Source organism: Trichosurus vulpecula, chromosome 5 (assembly GCF_011100635.1).
Source record: "Trichosurus vulpecula isolate mTriVul1 chromosome 5, mTriVul1.pri, whole genome shotgun sequence".
Taxonomy (NCBI): Eukaryota; Metazoa; Chordata; class Mammalia; order Diprotodontia; family Phalangeridae; genus Trichosurus; species Trichosurus vulpecula.
Window position 1 is genome coordinate 67287227 of NC_050577.1, and position 21455 is coordinate 67308681.

At 40.5% G+C, this 21455-nt stretch overlaps 1 protein-coding gene across 1 annotated transcript in view; it reads right to left on the reverse strand.

Annotated features, from left to right (window-relative positions):
- Positions 1 to 21175, reverse strand: part of MKX (mohawk homeobox) — a 101741-nt gene extending 80566 nt beyond the window's left edge. The window contains exons 1-3 of the mRNA XM_036761064.1: positions 20985 to 21175; positions 18279 to 18438; positions 215 to 368 (exon numbers count right to left, since the gene is read on the reverse strand). Of these exons, the coding sequence (XP_036616959.1) occupies positions 215 to 368; positions 18279 to 18438; positions 20985 to 21175 (505 nt within the window). The remainder of the gene's footprint in view (positions 1 to 214; positions 369 to 18278; positions 18439 to 20984) is intronic.
- Positions 21176 to 21455: the final 280 nt, after the last annotated feature.

Sequence of the window (21455 nt, forward strand, 5' to 3'; positions counted from 1 at the left end):
GTGTTATTCTGACACATAACTCCTTAAACAAGGGGAAAATGTAACAAATCTGTTGGTCATTTATAACATTACAACAGCAACGTTACCTCATGCAATAAAAAAGAACCAATATGGCACCAATAGGTCTTATGGGACAGATCACTAACTTGTTAAAAACAATTAAAAATCAAGGTAACCTTCTAAATCCAGGAGCAAATAAAAAAATCTAACAAACCTTCAGAACATGAATCATCACTGCTCACACTAAGTCTTTCTGCATTTCCTTGCACATATTTGTTGTAGAGTTTTATTCGCAAAGCCCAGCTCAGATCCGGTTGCCGGACGGTATTCTTAAGGCGACGTCTTGCGTTAGCAAACCAATTTGACACCTAAAAAACAAATAAAATTGCTCCTTTCATAAAATTTTAAAACTTTCCTCGTTAATACGTGTTTTCTTTTTGTAGCAAGGGAAAGGTGGGTATCCAACACAGTCTGCACAAAATAGTGGAAACAACTTTAGACAAGGAATTAGGAAAGACTAGGATTCAAAGCCCGTCTCTGACACCTAGTAGTTATGTGTAGGTAAGTCAACTTTTCTGAATCTCAGCTTCCTCATATCTAAAATTCAGTTAATAATCCCTCTAGCACCTTTCTCATGGGGTTGTTGTGAGGGTTGCATGGCATGTAACAACAAAGGATCAGTCAAAGGGTAATTAGAGTGTTGAGAATGGGTTATTGGGATGATAGTGGTGCCATATGAGAAATACAAGAAGTCAACAGGAAGCATAGATTTGGGGGAGGGATATGATTAATTCAGTTTGGGTCATGTTGATTTTGATGGAAATGGGATGATGACAATATCCGGATGGAGGCATTCAGTAGACAGTTATAAGGGCAAGTTTTGAGCTCAGGAGAAGGGTCAAGATTGGAAATACAGATTTGGGACTTATCTACATCTTGTTCATAATTAATGCTATAGGAGTGGAAGAGGTTGATATGGTAGAGAATACTGAGGAAAAAAAGATGGACAGGAAAAGAAGCTTGGGGAAAGCCAGTGTTAAGGGGTTGGAAAGAAGAATATCTAGTAAAGCAAATAGTAGTGATATAGATACATAGAAGAATCACAATAATGTAGTGTCACAAAAGTTAGCAGAGTAGAGAAATTTGAAATGGAGGGGAGCACACACATAGTCATTAAATACTTGAATTGAATCAAATAAAGCTTTGTCATACAATGGAGAGTGCTGAACCTGGAGTCAGGAAGACCTGAGTTCAACTCCAGCCTCAAAGACTTACTGGCCCTGTGACCCCAGGGAACATCATCTGATCTCTATCTGCCTCAGTTTCCTTAACTGTAAAATGGGGATAATAGTAATACCTACCTCAAAGCTTTGTTGTGAGGATCAAATGGGATAATATCTGTAAAGATCTCAGTCCACTGCCTAGCACACAGTAGGCACTTAATAATTACTTGTTCCCTTCCTCTTCCCCCTAGTTAGATTCCATTAAAAAGTTAACAAAGGCTAGGGCATGAGTCACACTTATAACAAGTATTTATCTGAAGTACAAAGCACACTTGATACAGGACCCTCAACAGGCCAAGTACTCTCTCCCTACCCATAATTATAAAATCTCCTCAGGTTCTTATTTCTTCGTGATGTGACCTTTTATATTAAGGACAAAGTATTCATGTGCAGCTTATGGTGGCATATGGCGTAGAATGCTAATCTAAACCCCATTTCTTTCCAACTGCTTTCCGGTTCTGCTAGCATTTCTTGCAGGACTCTGAAGAGAATGGAATATCTTTTTAAGGCTGAAAGGTAAGCCTTTCCCAAGAAAATGGGCGATAGCAAAGAAATTAGAAGGTTGTTTTTTTTTCTTTAAAACAAGTAAATATGCCTTCCATTCTTTTCTTAGGGAGAATGTTAGTGGATTTCTACAGACTGCAAGGTTATACTGTTTCCCCCCAGAAAAATTGGCCTTCTAGCAAAATCTTGTATGTTTCTTTAAAAAGGATGAAACATGGGGAATCCTCATTAGGTGTCTCTGCTGCCAAATTACGTTCCAGAATATGGTCCCAAATTACTAACAAGCCTTAGTGGTAACATTTGCATTGGAAGCTTGGCTTTTCTTGATTTACTTCTATAAATATACAGATCAGCATAACGCTTAAAGGCTTACCATTGAGTGGGTCTGTAGAAGTCATCTCCCATTTTAAAAGTAAATGAGTTATTATGGCTGTCTCTTCTGTCAAATGGTTAGGAAGCATTACTTCTTGGAGGGGGAAGGGGAGCTCAGAATAGTTAAATGTTCAATATTTACTCTTCACATCTTCACACCCCTCCCCCCACCTTTGGAGGCAATCGGGGATATGTGACTTGCCTAAAGTCATTCAGATAGTGTCTGAGGCTGGATTTGAATTCAGGTCCTCCTGACTCCAGGGCTGGTGCTCTGTCCTCTGTGCCCCCTAGCTGCCCCCATTCTTTACATCTTAATCTGTCTTGAGTTCAAATCTGACCTCAGACACTTCCTAGCTATGTAACCCTGGGCAAGTCACTTAACCCTGTTTGCTCTGGTTTTCTCATCTGTAAAATGAGCTGGAGAAGGAAATGACAAATTGCTCCAGTGTCTTTGCTAAGAAAACCCTGAATGCATGCACAAAGAGTCAGACACGACTAAAAAAATTACTGAACAACAGCTGCCTTCTTATCTTTTTCTTCTTCAGTCTCAAATACCACTTTAGAGGCAACTAGTGCATAGTGGATAGAGTGCTGGACCTGGACTCAGGAAGATCTAAGCTCAAAAACAGCTTCAGTGTGATCCTGACGGGGCAAGTCATTTACCTTCCATATACCTCAGTGTCCTAAACTGTAAAACGGGGATAATAATAGCACATACATAACCCTTGTAGGGTTATTGTGAAGATCAAATAAAATTAAAATTTGTAGAAAACACTTAGCATAGTGCCTGGCATGCAGTAGGTGCTATATAAATGCTTATTCCCTCCCTCCTTCCCCACTTCAAAATTCATCTACTTTAGGTACCGTCAGCCTGATTTTCAATGCTCCAAATCTTACATTGGTTTCCAGTTAGCTTCTGAGCATAGCCTGGGAATCAGAAAAGGAATATAATAACGGTCACTCTTCCAGGATTATCTGGGTAGCCTTGGGCAAACAACTCAGGGTCTCTGGACTTCAATTTCTTCCTCTGGAAAAATCATACTTTTGCACTAGAAGGCCCTTCTGACTCTAATGTTCTCTGATGAATGTTGTTCAAACTCCGCAGGACTTGACGACTCACGTATCTTTGAGCAATTAGCCCTACCCAATCTGTTATTCCCAACCGTTGTTCCCTCTTACAATCTATCCATTTCACACTCTATCATTCTACCTCTCAAAAAGATTGAAATACCATGTACTTCCTCTTGGTCGAACTAATCCTTTCCTATCAGTCAGAGCTCAGTCGAATCTCTAAACAGAATGAAAATCAGACACCTTACATCTCTCCCAAAACAACAGCCACTGATGTAGGTGAGTGTAATTATGTGTGTGTGTGTGTGTGTATTACACACACAGAAACATACACGTGCATGTATGTAGACACATACAACTATGTCTATAGATATGTATCTAAATATACATATGAATACCTATGTATGCCTTTGTCTATATATATATATATATATATATATATATACATATATACCTACATCCACATCTATAGATATGTACATAGACGTATACACATATGGCCATAGACACAATCTACACAGAGATGTAGTCTATAATACATACAGAAACATATGTCTATGTCTGTAGACATGTTATATATGTATGGTGCATAGCTATATCTACCTGTATGCCTGTGAGCCTATAACAATTTGGTTAAACAGACAGTGTGGCATAGACTTATTTTGCCTGGTCCCAAAGGAAAGAATTAAAATTGATGGATACAAACAACTTTAGGCTCAATGTAAGGGGAACTCCTCCCTTCTCCAAGCCCTGCTCCCCAAACCTTCCCGATCATTAAACTATCAAAAAGTGGAATGGCTGCCTCCAAAGGTAGTGTGTTTCTCTTCCTTAGAGGCATTCAAATGAAAGCCAGATGACCTATTGTTGAGTATGTTGAGAAGGGGGATCCTTTTTCAGGTAGAGGTTGCACTAAATGGTCTGAGGTCTGTTCCAGCACCAAGCTTCTATGACTGTGATTAGAAAGAGTGATGGATTAGGAGTCAGGCAACTCAGCTTTATTTCCCGGCCCTACAACTTACCAACCAATTAATCTCCCAGAGCCATATTTTTCTCATCTCCACAGGTATGCTGAACAGATGACTTCTCTGCTCTCTAGTCCCTTCTGGTTCTAATATGCTGTAAATTGAGCCCTATTACAACTTCCATTACAACAAAAAAGTATGTAGAAAGAAATGTAATAACTCATTCATGTCATATAATGTTCAATGCAACGTAATTCCAACATACTCCAATACTCTTGATGGATCTGTGAACTTGATGTGATTATTCCCTCCAACAGTGCTGCTATAGACCATCCATTCATGCCCATCCCATATAACTTCCAGTCACGTCTCCCATAGATTCACCAACGGAGGCTCCACCCAGTGTGTTCGGAACTGTCTCCAAGTTCTCTTTAGGTGGTGTGGACACCAGTGGAACACATAAGACTTTCATTGATTGTCCTTTGATCTTGCTTCATGACCAACTCTTTCATTTTCATTCATAATTTTTTCTGATGACATGCCTTATTCACCACAACTCCTGTGTGATTCCTCATTTGCAATGGATCGCAGCCTGCTTATGGCCACCAAATACTTCTCCATCACCTTCTCCATGATTCTCAACTTCAGATCTTCAGAGACTAGAGCATCCTACACCTCACAGCCATATTGGCACAGTAGACAGAGTGCTAGGCCTAGAGACGTGAAGACCTGATCTCAATTCTGGCATCAGAACCTTACTGACTGTGTGACCCTAAGCGAATTACTTAACCTCTGTCTCAACAATAAAATGGGAATAATAGCATAATAACCCCCTCCCCAGGGTTGTTGTGAGGATCGAATGAGATGATGATAATGATAATATCAAATGAGATAAACCAATTAGCATAGTGCCTGGCACAAGGTAGGAGATTAATAAATGCTTGCTTCCTTCCTTGTTTTAAAATATTTTTAAGCATCGGTTCTAAAAAGATAGACCTATTATGTTTCAGGAGGAAGCTCAGGGCCATCAAAAACACTAGACAATAGGTGGAGTTGTGAACTGATCCAGCTGTTCTGGAGAACAATTGGGAACTATGCCCAAAGGGCTATAAAAATGTTCATACCCTTTGACCCAGCAATACCACTTCTAGGGTTGTATCCCAAAGAGATCACACAAGTGGGAAAAGGACCCATATGTACAAAAATATTTATAGAGGCTCTTTTTTGTAGTAGCAAAGAATTGGAAATCAAGGGGATGCCCATCAATTGGGGAATGGCTGAACAAGCTGTGGTATATGAAGGTAATGGAATACTATTGTGCTATAAGAAATGAGGACGATACGGACTTCATAATAACCTGGAAAAAGCTACGTGATATAATGCTGAGTGAGTGGAGCAGAACCAGAACATTATACACAACCACAGATATATGGATTCTGTGATGACTAACCCTGATAGACTTTCTTGTCTCAGCAATATAAGATGCAAAGACAGCTCCAAAGGACTCATGATGGAGAATGCTATCTACATTCAGAGAAAGAACTATGGAGTCTGAATGCAGATTGAGGCACACTTTATGCTTGCCTTTTTTCCCTTCGTTTTTTTTCTCTTTTGTTTTTGTTTTTGGGTTTTTTTTTTTGGTTCTGCTTCTTCTTTCTCATGATTCATTCCATTGGTCATAATTCTTCTTTACAACTTGACTATTGTATAAATAAGTTCAATGCAAAGTTATATGTAGAAGATATTTCAGATTCCATGTCGTCTTGGGGAGGGAGGGGGAAGGGGGGAGGTGGGAGGGGGGAAGAAAATCTGGAACTCAAAATTATGTAGAACAGAGTGTTGTAAACTAAAAATAAAAAATCTTAAAGTTTGAAAAAAAAACACTAGACAATTTCCCAAAGGTACTCCAGTTCTTCTCCTGTTCAATTCTGAACCCGCCTCATTGTTCCAGCATAAAGTAATTTTAACAATACCTTGAAGTTTATTGTAATGGGATTTAACATTCTGTGTTTATCAGCATGATTGCTGTTTTTTTCCCTTTGGCATATCCAGCTGGGCATGTCTTTTTTATATTCTGTTATATATTCCCTGAAAAACTATGCGGCATAGCAGATAGAGAACAGGTCTTGGAATCAAGAATGAATGAATGAAAAGGTCTTCATCAATGAAAAAAGTATTTTTCATGTGCTAAATGTTGGCCATACAAATAGAAAAGTAAGACAGCCTCTGCTCTCAAGAAGCTCCCATTTTAATGAAGGGAGACAACATATAAAGGAGGCTTCAGTTACAAGTTCAATGGAAAAGCCCAGTGGCCCTTTAAGTACAATGGCAAAACAGATAGTAATGAATCTTTTTTAGTGCCACTCCAATTGATCAAATAACATCCACTGAACCATTTGGCAATGCGAAGGATTTGGGTTGTGGGTTTTTGGAGGATCTGGTTAAGCTCTTCACAGGATTTCTCTCCTTATGCATCCTCCTTAATGACTGTTGGTACCAAAGCTGCGATACTCTTCAGTTTGCTGCTTTTTTAAGTTCATCATGAGCACAGTAAGGTCCAGTGACTAAGTATACCAGGAAACAACATTTTGTAGTGTATTGGAAGGTAGACTGATGCCAGCTCCTCCAGCCCCATCGTTCCATTTCTGTTTCCAAAGGGAGGGCCTCTGCAAGCTGGCCTTCCATTTGGCTAACATTTTTTCATCTTTTGGTTTTATTTATTGTAAGAATGTCTGCACTGATACGGTGCAGGCCCTCAAGGTGTGTGAATTTGCTGGACCATTGGGCAAATATCACATATTAAAAATAACGATAGCTAAATGATGATTCAAGTCAAAGTTCTTGATTTTCCTTTTCCATCATTCCATCCACTGTAGAAGTAAGATGAAAAAGGCTGCTTCAAATTTGACCTTTTGGGGGTATGGTGGATGCTCAGGATGGAACCAACTTAGGAACAAAGCAGAGAATCAGAAGGCATTTATTAAGCATCTCTGAGGTCCAGGACACTGGACTTCAGTGACATTTGGGGAATTATGAAGAATAGGAGAGATGCCCAAGGCTGGAGTTGGGCAAATGCTCATTTTCTAAGAAGTACGAAGATAGGTATTGCGAACTAGAGATCAATAAGCTCCACACTGACCCTTGGCCTAATTCTGGAACAAATTCTTAAAGGAATGGTTTTTGAGAACTTGGAGCAGTGATCATTAGGAGGCCTCAAGGTTAAGGACAAAGTCATACCAAGCTAAACTCATGTCCATTTGTGATTGGGTTACACCGTGAGCAGGAGTGAAAGTCTCAATTCTCACTTTCTAAACATATGGGCAAGTGGGCGAGACACATGAATTCTCTGAGCCTCAGTTTGCTCATCTGTAAATGGGCAGAGTTAACACTTATAAGGCACCTCAAAGGCCATCTAATCCAACTCCCTGTAACAGCAAGCACCCTAGCATATCCAGGATGGCCTGCTAGCCCAGGTTCTTTAATCTGCTTTACTAAGAAAGACAGCTTTTTAGGGGTCAACAATCTTCTTTAATTACATTCATTAGTACAGGGGAAAAGTCAGCCCCCTGAACATCAGAGAAAATATAAGCAGAGAAAATACTTGCAAAGAAATTAGACCAACAGACAGGGCTCTGACTACCTGAATCAAAGCAATATTGCTATATGCTTTACATACACAACTAAATCAAGAGAGCCTTTACATCTGAGCTGTTGAGCAGTCTGAACATCTGGCTATTCAGTTTTGACCAGGGAATCAAAAGATCTTTCTCCTAAGTGAACCCTCAAAGCAAAATACCAATTCAGAGTATATATACAGTTCTCAGAGACAGAAGGCATCACCACCCTTGTGACTCAGTGCCTAATTAGAAATTAGCAAAAGGTGTGAAAGCCTTCCTACAACCAAGCCTCCCCTAAGCAACCTTCCCTCAATGGGCTCCATGTGAGGCCTATTAATGGGTGGGGAAGATCTTACATCCCATTAACATCACACTCCCTCATTGCACAGTTGAGAACACTAAGACCCAAGGCAGTAGAGTGATTCGCCCAAGGTCATACAATTTATAAGCACTAGGGGTAGGATTTGAACCCTCGTCCCTGAATGTGGAGTCAGTATTCTTTTCCTCGTACTGCATTTCCTACCTCACAGGGCTGTTGTCAGCATCAAATGAATGAATGGATTCTAAAACTCTTGTTAAGCCTGTACTTAAAAGTACCAACCCAGATACTGTGCTAAGACAGTAAGATACAGTAATGTTTGTCGAGCATTTATAAACCATAAGAATACTAGACTGACAGGTGAAAGGAATGACAACATCTGGATTTCAGCAAGAAGTCTGACAAAGCCCCTCTCCACTGAGACAGCTAAGGGGCATAGTAGAGTATCAGAATTGGAGGCAAGAAGGTCTGCGTTACAATCCAGCCTCAGACACTTCTTAACTCTGGGTAAATCACTTAACCTCTCTCAGACTCGGTTTCTTCATCTGTAAAATGGGGATAATCATAACATTTGTCTCGCGGGGCTGTTGCTGGGGGCAAGAAGGGAGTCCGCATGTGAAGTGCTTCGCGAACGTTAAACGCACTTTGTGATTTTGTTGTTCAGTCATTCTCTTACTCCTGGTGACTTCGTCTGGGGTTTTCTTGGCAAAGATACTGAAGTGGTTTGCCATTTCCTTCTCTAACTCATTTGACAGATGAGGAAACTGAGGCAAACAGGGTTAAGTGACTTATCCAAGGTCACACAGCTAGTGTCTGAGGCTGGATTTAAACTCCAGAAGATGGGTCTCCCTGATTCCAGGCCCAGAATTCTATCCACTGTACCACCTAGCTACTCCAAAGCACTTATGAATATCCTGGAGGACAATACAGAGAAATGTGGCTCAGTTCAATGAGGTAGATTCAGAACCAGATGAATAATAAGACCCAAGATTATTCATTAAGAGGATTAATCTCATGTTATCCATCCCCAGCAAAAGAACTGATGGTGTCTGAATACAGATTGAAATATATTTTTTTCACTTTGTTTATCTTGAGTTTTTTTGTCTGTTTTCATTCACAACATGGCTATTATGGATATATTTTGCATGACTACACATGTATAACCTATGTTGAATTGTTTGCCTTCTCAATGAGGGTGGGTGGGGAGGGAGGAAGGAAGAGAATTTGGAAGTCCAAATTTTAAAAATGAATGTTAAAAATTGTTTTTACATGTAACTGGGGAAAAATAAAACACTTTTTTTAAAAAAGAGAATCAATCTCAACTTGGAAGAAGGGCCCTAGTAGGGGTGTCTTGAGATTCCCTCCTTGATTTTGATGGATTTAACATTTCTATTGATGAATTGAGAGAAATAAGATGGCATATTTCTCAAATTTTCAAATGACATGAAATTGCCAAAGATATTTGGCACACCATATAATAAAACTGAGATTCCTCAAAGATCTGAACAGCCTAGAAATGTAGGCAGAATCTAATAAAGGTGAAACTGAACTGAACTCAACAAACACATAAGACACTATTTCCTGGAATAGTTATAAAGTTCTACAATTATATTAAAAATAATCAATTGCACCGGCTGAGGATGGTGGGAAGGTTTTGGCTTAATGATGATTCACACACACACACACACACACACACACACACACACATTTTTGATGTTCTAATTGACTCCAAGGTAAGTATGAGTCAAAAGTGTGACATGGCAACCAAAAAAACTAATACAATCTGAGAATGAATTCACAGAATTATTGCATCCAGAATAAGGAAGGTAATACTCCCACAGTATTTTTGTCCTTGAGTATTGCGTTCAGTTCTGGGCACCACATTTTAAAGGAATTGGCGGAGTTAGTCTTATCATGCATCCAAAGGCAACAAAAAACATCATTTCACGGGAAATTTGGTCATCTTGCATTGTAGTGTTCAGGATAAGCATTTGCAAAAATACCGCAAAGAAACCAATTGCATTTTAATACCACTGTCTGTGGCAGAACAGCAAGATATAGAATAATTCTCTTAAGAATTTACGAAACACTCCAGTTTAAACTGACATATACTTTGATACTTGGTGCTTTCAAGGTAAAGATGGGTACAAGAAAAGCGGGCAAACTATGTAGCAAAATATGGTTTGGGAATAAAAAATGAGAAAGGCCAAAAGTTCTTAGTCTACACCAGAGCCTCATGCTTATACAACACGAATACTTTCTTTGGAAAGACATTACAAATAGGCAATGAGATAGAAGATAGTAGACAGAATTCCCTTTGGGAAACTGCAATTCTTTCAATGACCCCAAGATTTTTCTTTTTTTTAAAAAAAGGCCCCTAGTTTTTAGCTATATTCTTTCAATGATATATCATGGTAAGTCATGGCATTCCACCGATTCCAGAGAACCGAAGTTTAGGATCGCCCAAAGGGCAAATGGAGAAGCTCATGTTGGGTATAAGCAGGATGCCATGTACTACAAATGAAGAACTGCATAGGAGAAGTGGGCAAAAAGATGTCAGCAGAGAAACATATGGTCAGGAAAGAGGGTGAGCCAGTGACACAGAGAATGAAAGACAAAGGGATGGAAAGCCTCCATGTCCATATGATGTCTAAAGATCTAGACAAAGGCCTTCAGAACAATGATTGGGCCTCCAGTGATAAATTCATTGGAGAATATGGACAAGAATCTCAAAGGCCAAGAGTTCCAGGCATGGTTGGATTGCAACCCGCAGCAGTGAAGTGAATATCCACATCAGTGAGATCACAGATACAATGGATCAGACCAATGGATCGAAATATTTAAGTATGTGCAAGATATCATTTCCAGGAATTACATCAAACTTTGCTTATAGATGAAAAAAAATCCATTTTACCAGCAGAGAATTAGGACATTTAGCTTAACTTTTATTCACATGAAAATGACTAAGAACTTTTCAGTAACTGCAAGGTCAACATGAATCAAAATTATAACTTGGCCGCCAAAAAAGCTATAGTGATCTTTGGCTGCATTTGTGAAAGAAGAGTATCCAGAATCAGAGACGAGACAATCTAGAGTAAGGCTTTGCTTTGGTCAGACTACATTTGCAGCATAGCATTTGTGAGGAGCGAGCCCTGTTAATTCATGTTTCATGTTGGGGAGAAATGAGCTTCTCAAAGGTCATTTAGCAGTTAACAAAGGAGGTTTACTTAGCTTTAGCATAGAAAGGACATTCAACAAGGACACTCTGGCATTTAGCTTGGCTAGACATGGTCTTCTTTATATGATTGCATTTGATGGGCAGGGCAAGGTGTAGTGACTTGTGGTCTTGGGACATCTGTCAAGTCTAAAGGGCCCTTACCTCCATTTGGGTGAGTGTTTTTATATGCTGAGATGACCAGGAAGCCTCAGAGGCATGGTATGAGCCTTGGCCCTTCACCAATCAAGTTCTAGGGAAATGGCAACCCTTTTAGGGAAAAATTAGCCTAACATGTTGCAGTGTCAAGGAGAACCCTAGTAGATATTGATTGCATCACAATGTTCAGTCCTGGACACCTATTTTAGAATATGTCACCAAGCTGGTACAAATCAAATCAAAGACAACCAGTGGACTTCAAAAAAAATTATACAAGAACTGGTTGAAGGAACTAGGACATTTGGCCACATAAAAGACTACTTCTGGGGATGGGAGCATGGATAACCAAGTCATTTAAATATATGACGTGTCGGCAAATGGGATTAGGTTTATCTTTTGGGCCCCAGAAGAAATGGTGTGAGTTACAGAAAAGCAATTTTTAATTCAATGTAAAGATGAACTTCCTAACAACTAGAGCTATTTTTGTTGGTTTTTTTTTGGAGGGGGGAAGGCAGGGCATTTGGGGTTAAGTGACTTGCCCAAGGTCACACAGCTGTAACTAGAGCTATTTTAAAAAATGGACTGCCTAGAGAGTTAATGAATCCTTGATTCCTAGAGGCATTCAAAAGCAAAAGATAGGGGACCACTGGTTAAGGAAGCTGGAGAGGGAATTTATGCTTCAGACAGACATTAGGCTAACTGATCTCTGAGATGCCTTTGAACTTTACGACTTTGGGAGTCTAATACAAATATAGAAGGGATGTTTCCAAACTGATTTCATAAGACTGATTGAAGTTCAATCTGTTAATATGTTCATAATGTCAACTAAATCAACATTTTATTATCTGAAATTCAGAGTGGACCCCCAGACCTGGATTTATCCCAGGTGCTTAATCCAAGATACAAACCGTGGACCAAGAGGTAGACTAAGGTAGAGAAATAAAACTTTCATGTATAGAGTTTCTACTAAAGAAAGAAAACTTTACCAGTTTGATGATAGTAAAAATATTGGTTCAAGCTGTTTACCTAGAACTTAGCATGGAGACGCCTTCAGTGTGTCATTATGATTTTCCTTAAAGCCTTTTTTCTATGCAATAGGGCTCCAAAGAGAGTCTAGTGGTCTTTGAATTGGCATTTTCAAGTCAAACTGGTAGTTTACAAAATCCCTATATTTTATAGTGACAGCTCAGAAGTCCCAGACTTTAGATGGCAGAGAAAACTAGGTAATTTTCATGCTACTCTAATGGGGCTTCTTTGCATTCATCATATTGACATGGTAATCACTGTAGTAAACCTAAAAAGTTAGCTTGGAAGTCGTCCATCTTATAATACACTAAAAATAACAAACTTATTGTAGATTATTCAGCTGAAATATTTATCACAGGACTTCCATATAATCGCAGATAACTCTAAATTTACGTGTGGTGTAATGCAAATAGATGGATTTGGGCTTTAGTTAAATATTTTACCAGTTACCATGAAGCCTACAAACCGCCAACTTAATGGCAGGCATAGAGAAGAAACTAAGACGGGGCAGAGTGAAGGGTAAAACTTGAATCCAACCAGTTCCATTTAACAAGAACTGTTACATGGACGTGTCCTTAGCTTACGGAAAAGGTAGCAGCATCTACTCTTGGGAATTCATTCTTAACATTTTTTTCAATTCCACATGAAACACCTCATATTTTGAACTTTCTAACAAAAAGGAAAGAATTGTAGCATTCTATTTTTGAGATATGATCTTGGACCCTGTAAGCATCAAACTTTAGGATCCTTAGAAAAAATTAAAGAATCCCCCAAATTGAGGGTTCACACTCCACTTCCCCATATGTTAGAGTAATTTAAATTCTGTCCAAAGACATATTAATAAAAATACTGAGATCCTTAGACTCTCTCCACCTCCCTCTCAAAAGATTGCTTCAAACCCAATATTCTGCACATTACTGATCAAGAAGAACTAAGAATTCTTTAGAAAGAAGACAAATTAACTAATTTCTACCCTATCAGAGCTATTCTTATACAAACTTGTACATGATGAAAATCTTAGCCACATATACTCATGGTCTTGATCATGCAAAAGCAAATGAATTTTATTCCATAAAATGGCTATTATTAATTTCTTTTGGAAAGGAAATTATTTTTCTGTCCTTTTTTACACACATACAACACAAACATATACACACAAATGCTTGAATCTAATTAAATAGTAAAAATAAGAAACAAAAAGATTCCAGACTAATAATGCAAATGAAAGCATAACAAATATGTGACCAATTAGGTCAGCCTGCTGATTCTAATGGGAAGGATAAAATGCTAAAACACAAGTTAATTGAAATGTTCAGGTCTGTTTTTGTTTTGTTGGGAGAGTGTAGGTTTTGATTCATTATCCTACTACTATCAGAGAGAAAGGCAGGCTGGCATTGTTAATAGGACCCCGGCCTTGGAGTCAGCCACCTGCCTAAGTTCCAATACAACCTCTGGCACATACCTGCTGCGGGGCCTTGGGCAAGACACTTAACTTTTCAGTGGACCCAGACTATCCAGTAATTCATTAATTTATGCAACTGTTCCTGCTCTGTTTTGGTAGAAGGATCCTCTTCGCTGAGGAGTTCTTTACACAAACCATGTCAAAATCAGATAGGAACAGGGCTACTCACTGTACCGAAGAATTCCAGCCCACTATATATTGACAGTTTTAAAACGTAATATTATCTGTTTTATTGTATTTTAGTTTACTCTGTTAAATATTTCCCAATTACACTTTAATCTGATCTGAGCTGTACTTGACTATCTTGTGGGCCATGTGCACTCCTGACAGGAAGTTTGACACCTCTACTTTACATAACGACCTCACAGGTTCAGATCCGCCACCCCCCCCAAAAAAACCCCTAAGTACAAAAAGTCATTATCAGAATGAAATGAAGATGATAACAGCATCTGTTTCCTAGGATTGTCATGAGTGTTCAGTGAGATAAGGCATATTAAGTAAATAAGTGTCCACCACTCTAATTTTCATTAATCTACTTCCATTTAAGTTTTGGGCTCTCTCTTATCAACTTTTAGGGAGAGAGGCAATCCACTTGAAAACTTATTATTATTATCCGAGAGTAGCTTGGGGATTTGAATTTCCTACCTTGAAAGACCCACTCAAAAGGAAACTATAAATGTAAAAGGAAATATCAAAATATATGACATTCTGCAAGGCAATTAAGCAAAAGAACCAGCAGGCGACTTCACAATTGGCTTATATCATATATCATGTGGCTATATAATGACAAGGCAGTAAAGTCATGAAGATAAGAGTAACTTATATATACACACATATATACACACATACACACACCTATGTACACTATATATGTGCACATATATAGATATGTACACACATACACACATGTATATATTTATATATGTACATGTGTATATATAGTGCATATGAATGGGTTTATGTGTGCGTATATAGATATAGATATCTATATTGACATCAATATAGATAAAATCTCTACCAGATTAGGAAGATAACAAAAATCATTTACATTTGGCCCTCTATGCTATCAATAGACAAAAGCCTTCATATGTTACTGACAATGATAACATCATTAAAATACTTCATTTGCAATCCCGGAAAATGTTTTAAAACAAGGACATCATGAGTCAGATTCACCCAGGTTAAACGTAGACACTTTGGAAAACAGCTTTAGGAGTAAAATTACTCTTAGTCGTTACTCTTTTGGTATAAGCTCTTTTAAGCTTTTTGAGAAAGAAAGAGAAATGCTAGGCATAAACTAATTTACTCACTGGGAGACCCCAACACCCTTTATAAGTTGGTCTCTGATTTATAGGAATTAAAGTGTCAGCTTCATTGCCCCCTGCACTACAAAGTGCTTAAATAATAGATCTCCCTTTCTTGGTTTAAGATCTGCTTTGGTTGACCAGACTATGTATTATGTATTTGTCTTGTGCAGATGTCCACGAAGCTTGTATTAGAAGAGCTGCACCCAAATGATGTCAGTTTGGTTTAGACAGAGAGCCTGTCAGTTATTCTAACTAAACTTTTATTTTTCCCACTTCAAAGCCCCTGAAACCAACTATATTAAACAGACAATTTGTATATTATGAAACAGGTATTATTTATTGCCATAAATCATGATTTCTGCTTCATTTAGAAACCCATGTGAGACATTCTGTGGCCTTCTCCATTTCGGTGCCAATTTTGATTTATTGGGGCTTAGATGTAAGAGAAAGAAAAATGAACATCTTGAATGGAAAGGATTTTTCCTATAAATTAGCTATCATGACATTTACCCCCAAAAATTCTAGTAATGTGCATTTGAACCACCACATATGTGTGTCAAATTATTTTTACTCCTGATTAAAATGACAAATGCTTTGATTCCAGCTCCAATCAAAATATTTGACTGGGCCAACCAAACTTAAATATCCTTGCTAATAACAAATTGTAGCTTTAGTCACTGCTGAGTTTTTTTAAAAGGCTAAATAAAAACATAAGTTTTCTTCGTTTACAACTTGAAAAATATACCAAATGTTGAAATATGGCTTTATTCAAAGTATTTTTGTGTGTTTGGCTTAAGCCAATGAAAATAAACCAATATACTGTTCCCATCACTGTCTAGCACCCAGACATCTCTAAAAGCAACCGTTCTCTCAAAATAAATGGCACCTGTCATGCTAATATTTGGTCATTTGGATTTGTTTTCAGAAGCTGAGTAATCTTCTAATTTGAATAATTTATTAGGAAACTGAAAAAGTCTAATTAAATTTATTCATACATATATCTTGTGATCTGAACCTTTATTAATGTTCTCATCCAACACTTACACAAAACACTACCAAAAATAAATTCTTGTTAAAAGACAACACTGCAAATGACCTTTTCCGGCGAGTTGTATTCAGAAAATATTGTTTCACAACTCTCAAGAAAAAAAAGAGTAAAAATAGGACCCGGGTCAAACTTCTGAAAGTTCTTATGATTATTCCTAAATACTTTGGAATGTTACCTTTCACTTTTCTTAGACTTATTTCAGGCATTTCAATCATTTCATTTCTATTAGAAACCCAGTGCTTTAGGAACTTGCCTACTATTTACAGATGCAAAACAGTCCTTTTTCTGAGATACGTTACCTGTCTTTTTCATTATCCTCTCTCCCTCCTCCTACTTTTGATTATTTTTAATAAAGCTCATGGTACCATCATCATTGGGAAAGAAAGACATTTCTCCCACTTTCCAGATATGACAAAGTCACTCAGACATATGAAGGGAAAGTTAACAATCTTTCTTTCCCCCCAAACAAAACAGATTTGCATAGGAAATTTAAGTCCAGAAGCTCTTCTGTCCCCTAACCTCTCCCACAACACACACACACACACACACACACACACACACACACACACAAATTTTATAAACCAACTTCAGACCTGCCATATGTTCCCATTTCATTCAGAAAATGTTCTACTGTATTACATAATACTGAAGGGTTCTAAAGTTTGGAATTCTTCTGGATAGGGTTATTTCTATACATGATACAGGACCGCAGATTCTAAATCCTTGTTTATTACACACCTTTGTAAAGATCACTGCCACCCCACCCCTACTTCTCTTCACCCTTCTTCTATGCCTGTGAATATATATGAAATACTCTCCATTCCTGATCTCTTATGAGGGGTACTATAAAACCACAAGCCCAGAAATCCTTCTCCATCCCACCCCCCAACAAACAACAACAAAAACCACTGCTGAAAAACAGCTCAATCATGATTCCTTATGGTTTGCATGATGCTTTCACATGCTTTGTTTCATTTCATTCTTGCAACAACCCTGTGAGGTCCATGGGGCAGGTAGCATATTCCCAATTTTACAAATGAGGAAACTGATACAAAGAAGTAAAAATGACTTGGCCAAGGTTTACAGAATACTAAAGGGATATGAATTGAATTCTGATTCTCTCCTTGTCCACTGTTCTTTGCACTATTCCATATGGGTGTCTGTACAACCTCTAAGTTATATTTTCATAAATCAGCTTTCCATGAGATGCCTGAGAAATCCAAACTCTCAATTTACAATTAAGAGTAGGCTCATGGATTTCTCCATGCTGGGACAGGGGTGGAACAAGCATCAGGTGAAAGGGTGTCTTGGATATCAGACTACGGATGCAGCGAGGTACAATGGAAAGAACACAGACTCTGGGCTTACAGGGCCTGGGTTCAAAACATGCCTCTACCACTTACTACTTGGGTGATCTCTGGGCAGCTCACATGCCAATCCCTGAACTTCCCCATCAGTTAAATGAGGGAATTGGACAAGGTAGTCTTTGAGGTCCTCCCAGATTTACATTTTTAATCCAAAAGGCTTCCTCTCCTTTGACTCTCCTTTTACATGCCCCCAAACTACTGAAAAACCTTTCTCCTTGCTACAGAACACTACAGTTCCTCTCTTTCTCCCCGGGAAAGAAGAAAGCCAAGGCAGCTGCTTCGACCAGCCTTACTTTTAAAAGTCTGTGACTGATGCTGTCATAGGATTCCTGGTTCAAAAGCTTCTTAAAGGCCAACCATCTCCTTTTAGGGGGTGGGGGGGACAGGGGGGATTGAGGAAGAGAATGGAAGACACTTGCCCAAGCCACACAGTTAGTTAGGGTGGAATTTGAACTCAGGTCTTCAGACTCCAAATCTAAGGAGCTTGCTCTTAAACCAGGCTAACTCATCTCTTGGCACAGGCAGAAGCCTTTAGAAAGTCATGGGCCCAAGGAAGCCCTGGTTTACCTGCACCAAGGTCATCTGGGAGCCTAAGGCCAAGAGGATTTTTTCAGTCTTGGTGGGGTATGGATTGTCCCGATGCTTGTAAAGCCACTGTTTGAGGGGCCTCGCCATGTCCTGGAGGGCTTGCCGCTTGTGCCTCACCTTCCCTCCGTTCTGCCGAGCCCTGGGAAAACCGGAGAGGAGATGTAGGGTTGATTGGTACAGCATGACAAATAACTAGAAATCCTGTTAAGTTCCTTCCCCTGTCCCTGGTACCCTGCCTCCTCTCTCTAAAAAGGACTGGAGAGGGAAGGACACCACGGCCCACTCCTCCTCCTATCCCCTTCCAGGACGTCTAATTCCAATGCACTGAGCCTGTCCATTACAAAGGGTAGGTCCTTCCCCAAGTGTGCACTGCTTTATCCCGGATCCAGACTCAGGGACTAGTTGGCACTGCACAGAGTAGCCTTCAGCAGACAGGGATAGAAACAGGAAGAAAATGTTGGGGTAGTTGTAGAATCACAGTGTCAGGCCATTGGGAAGCAAAGAGGCTAGAAGCAGAAAGATAAATGAGGGTGGGGAAAGAGAGGTGAATGGCAGTTAATACCTTTTATGGGGAGAAGGGGTGTTCTCAAGGGTGTGTTCCAGCATGCTTGCATATGTGCCAAATATTCAGATTCTTAAGGTAGGAGGGGAGGGGTGTGTGTGTGTGTGTGTGTGTGTGTGTGTGTGTGTGTGTGTGGTGCTTGGAGGGAGAGGAGGGATGCGGAGGGGCCTACATTTGAGTGCTCAGCCGCAGCATCGTCCTTCTTGCTAATCATAAATACAACCTAAACAGCCAGTCTGGGGAGTAAGAGGTGCTGGGTCTAGGACCTTCGCTGGTTCCTTGGATTTTCCTCAGGGAACCCAGACTTTAGTGTCCGAGGGTCCCCGCATCCAAACTTACTCCATACGGTTACAGAAAAGAACAACGCTATCGCCAAGCTTGTGCAGCAGAAATATGATATGCAGAAACTGGGAGAAAATAAAAACGCACGGTGGTTAGCACCCCAGGCCCGGCTTGCTCTCGGCTCAAAGATGGGGATGTGAGCACACATTGGGAAGTAATGAGGAGTTTAGCAGCCAATAGAGCTGAAGACTTGGGGAGAAGGGGAGCGGATGATGGAGGAAGGGCCTCGTTGAAAGAAACAGATCTGGGGGAACAAGAGACCAGAAGAAGCAAAGGCGGCCCAGCAATGTTTCCAATAAAACGCCTGTTAAGGCTGGAAGCCGCCGACAGAGAGCAGGCTCAGGGCGGCTGTGCTGCCCCGCAGCCCCGGGAGGTGTCGCCCGCGGGCCGCCCGGAGCCTCCGGCTGCAGTCTCGGGATTGTCGCCTGCTTCGCGGCCCCTTTGGGTTTCTGCCTTTTAAAAGACTTCATTTGAAATCTAATTCCGTCGGAATCGGCGGGTAATAAACTTCTGATGAAACTTAACCTCGAGTCTCCCGAGCAGCCCCGCCGCGGAGCGCAGGAGCCGCTGCAACTGTGAAGGTGCCAGGGGAAGGGGAAGCTCGCATATGCCCCACAGTAACCCAGCTGGCCGGGTGCTAAACCCTATTAGGCTTCTGTCAGTGCCTCTGTCCCTCTCTCGGGAATGTTTGATCAGCTCGAACCTCTCTTAGGCCTCCGCCCGCACTCCCTTCCCCCACAGCAGCCCCTTCACCAGAGCTAGAGCTCCAGTGCGGTCACCGCCGGCACGCGTTTCCTTCCACCTCAAGGCTGCCCTTCCTTCTGCCCTGCTACGCTTGCCCACAGCTGGCCAGATGCGCTACAGAAGTTTGTGCTTAAAAGGGATGCACTCCAAAGAGTTATCCTGTGCAAAAGTACTTAGCTTACAGGAGGGAAAGGAAGATAGAAAGAAAGAAAGAAAGAAAGAAAGGAAGAAAGAAAGAAAGAAAGAAAGAAAGAAAGAAAGAAAGAAAGAAAGAAAGAAAGAAAAGAAAGAGAAAAAATCAAGAAAGAGAGAAAGAAAGAAAAGAAGGAAGGAAGGAAGAAAAGAAAGGAAGAAAGGCAAAAAAGAAAAGAAAAAAGGAAGGAAGAAAGAAAAAGAAAAGAAGGAAAGGAGGGAGGGAGGAATGAGGAAGGAAGGAAAGAAGGAAGGAAAGCCTAACTGAAACTTTTTTTTTAATCTCTTCTTTTAAAAAAAAATCAGATTCCCCGGTAGTCCAATCAAAGCCGAAAAAGAGAATTCTCAGAGAAGTGACAAAGAAAGCTTTACCCGGGCTCGAGGCCCTGGCTTTGCTTTCGGAATGCAGTTTAGCCATTCCCAGTCTTGCTTCTAGGATGCTCAGCCGCAATTGAGCTGGAAAAGGGAATGCGGGATTGAGGGTTTATGGAATCCCTAAATTAGGCCTATTTAAGAGATTGGGATGGACCAGGGTAGAAGGTAAATCAGCTTAGAAGCCGACCCTGCCTTGAGAAGCAGATGGTGAAATCTTTAAAATGTCAAGCGCTGAACCCCGGAGATGAGAACCAACTAGTTCAAATCACTGACGGAAGAAACATGCTTCCGAGCTCTTTCACCGGACAATTTCTCTCTCTCTCTCTCTCTCTCTCTCTCTCTCTCTCTCTCTCTCTCTCTCTCACACACACACACACACACACACACACACACACACACACACACACACACGGTATTTACTTTCCCACTACATAAGGATGGGAGCTAGTAGAAGGGGATGGGGGACATACCCTGTCCTCCTGTGTCTGAGACTGAGGTTATCTTTGATTGACGGGCTGTCAGGGATGACCACCTCCGGGTGGTGGTGGTGGGTCCCATCCAGGACCCCGTTGTAGGGTCGACCACCCCGCTCCCTGTCCTTGGCGCCGCTGTCCTCGAAAAGCACTTGGCTACTGAGCTTGTTGAAGACGATGGTGTTCATGGTCCAAGCTGGGAGGCCGTCGCTTTGCGGCCGCAGCGACTAGGAGACGTGCAGTTTGGAAGTCCAGATGACTTGATTTCTGCGGAGAAGAAGGCGCATCGGGTTACTCGAGGAAACAGCTCACATCCCAGAGAGTCCCCAGGGCTGAGAAAGGGATTTCGAGGCTAGCTTGGCCCAGAGATCTGGCTCGGAAGAGAGTCTGGTGCTGGGGGTGGGGGGTTGGGAATGGGGGCGGAGGGAGATGGAAAAACGTTATGAATAGACAGCATCTCACCTGGGC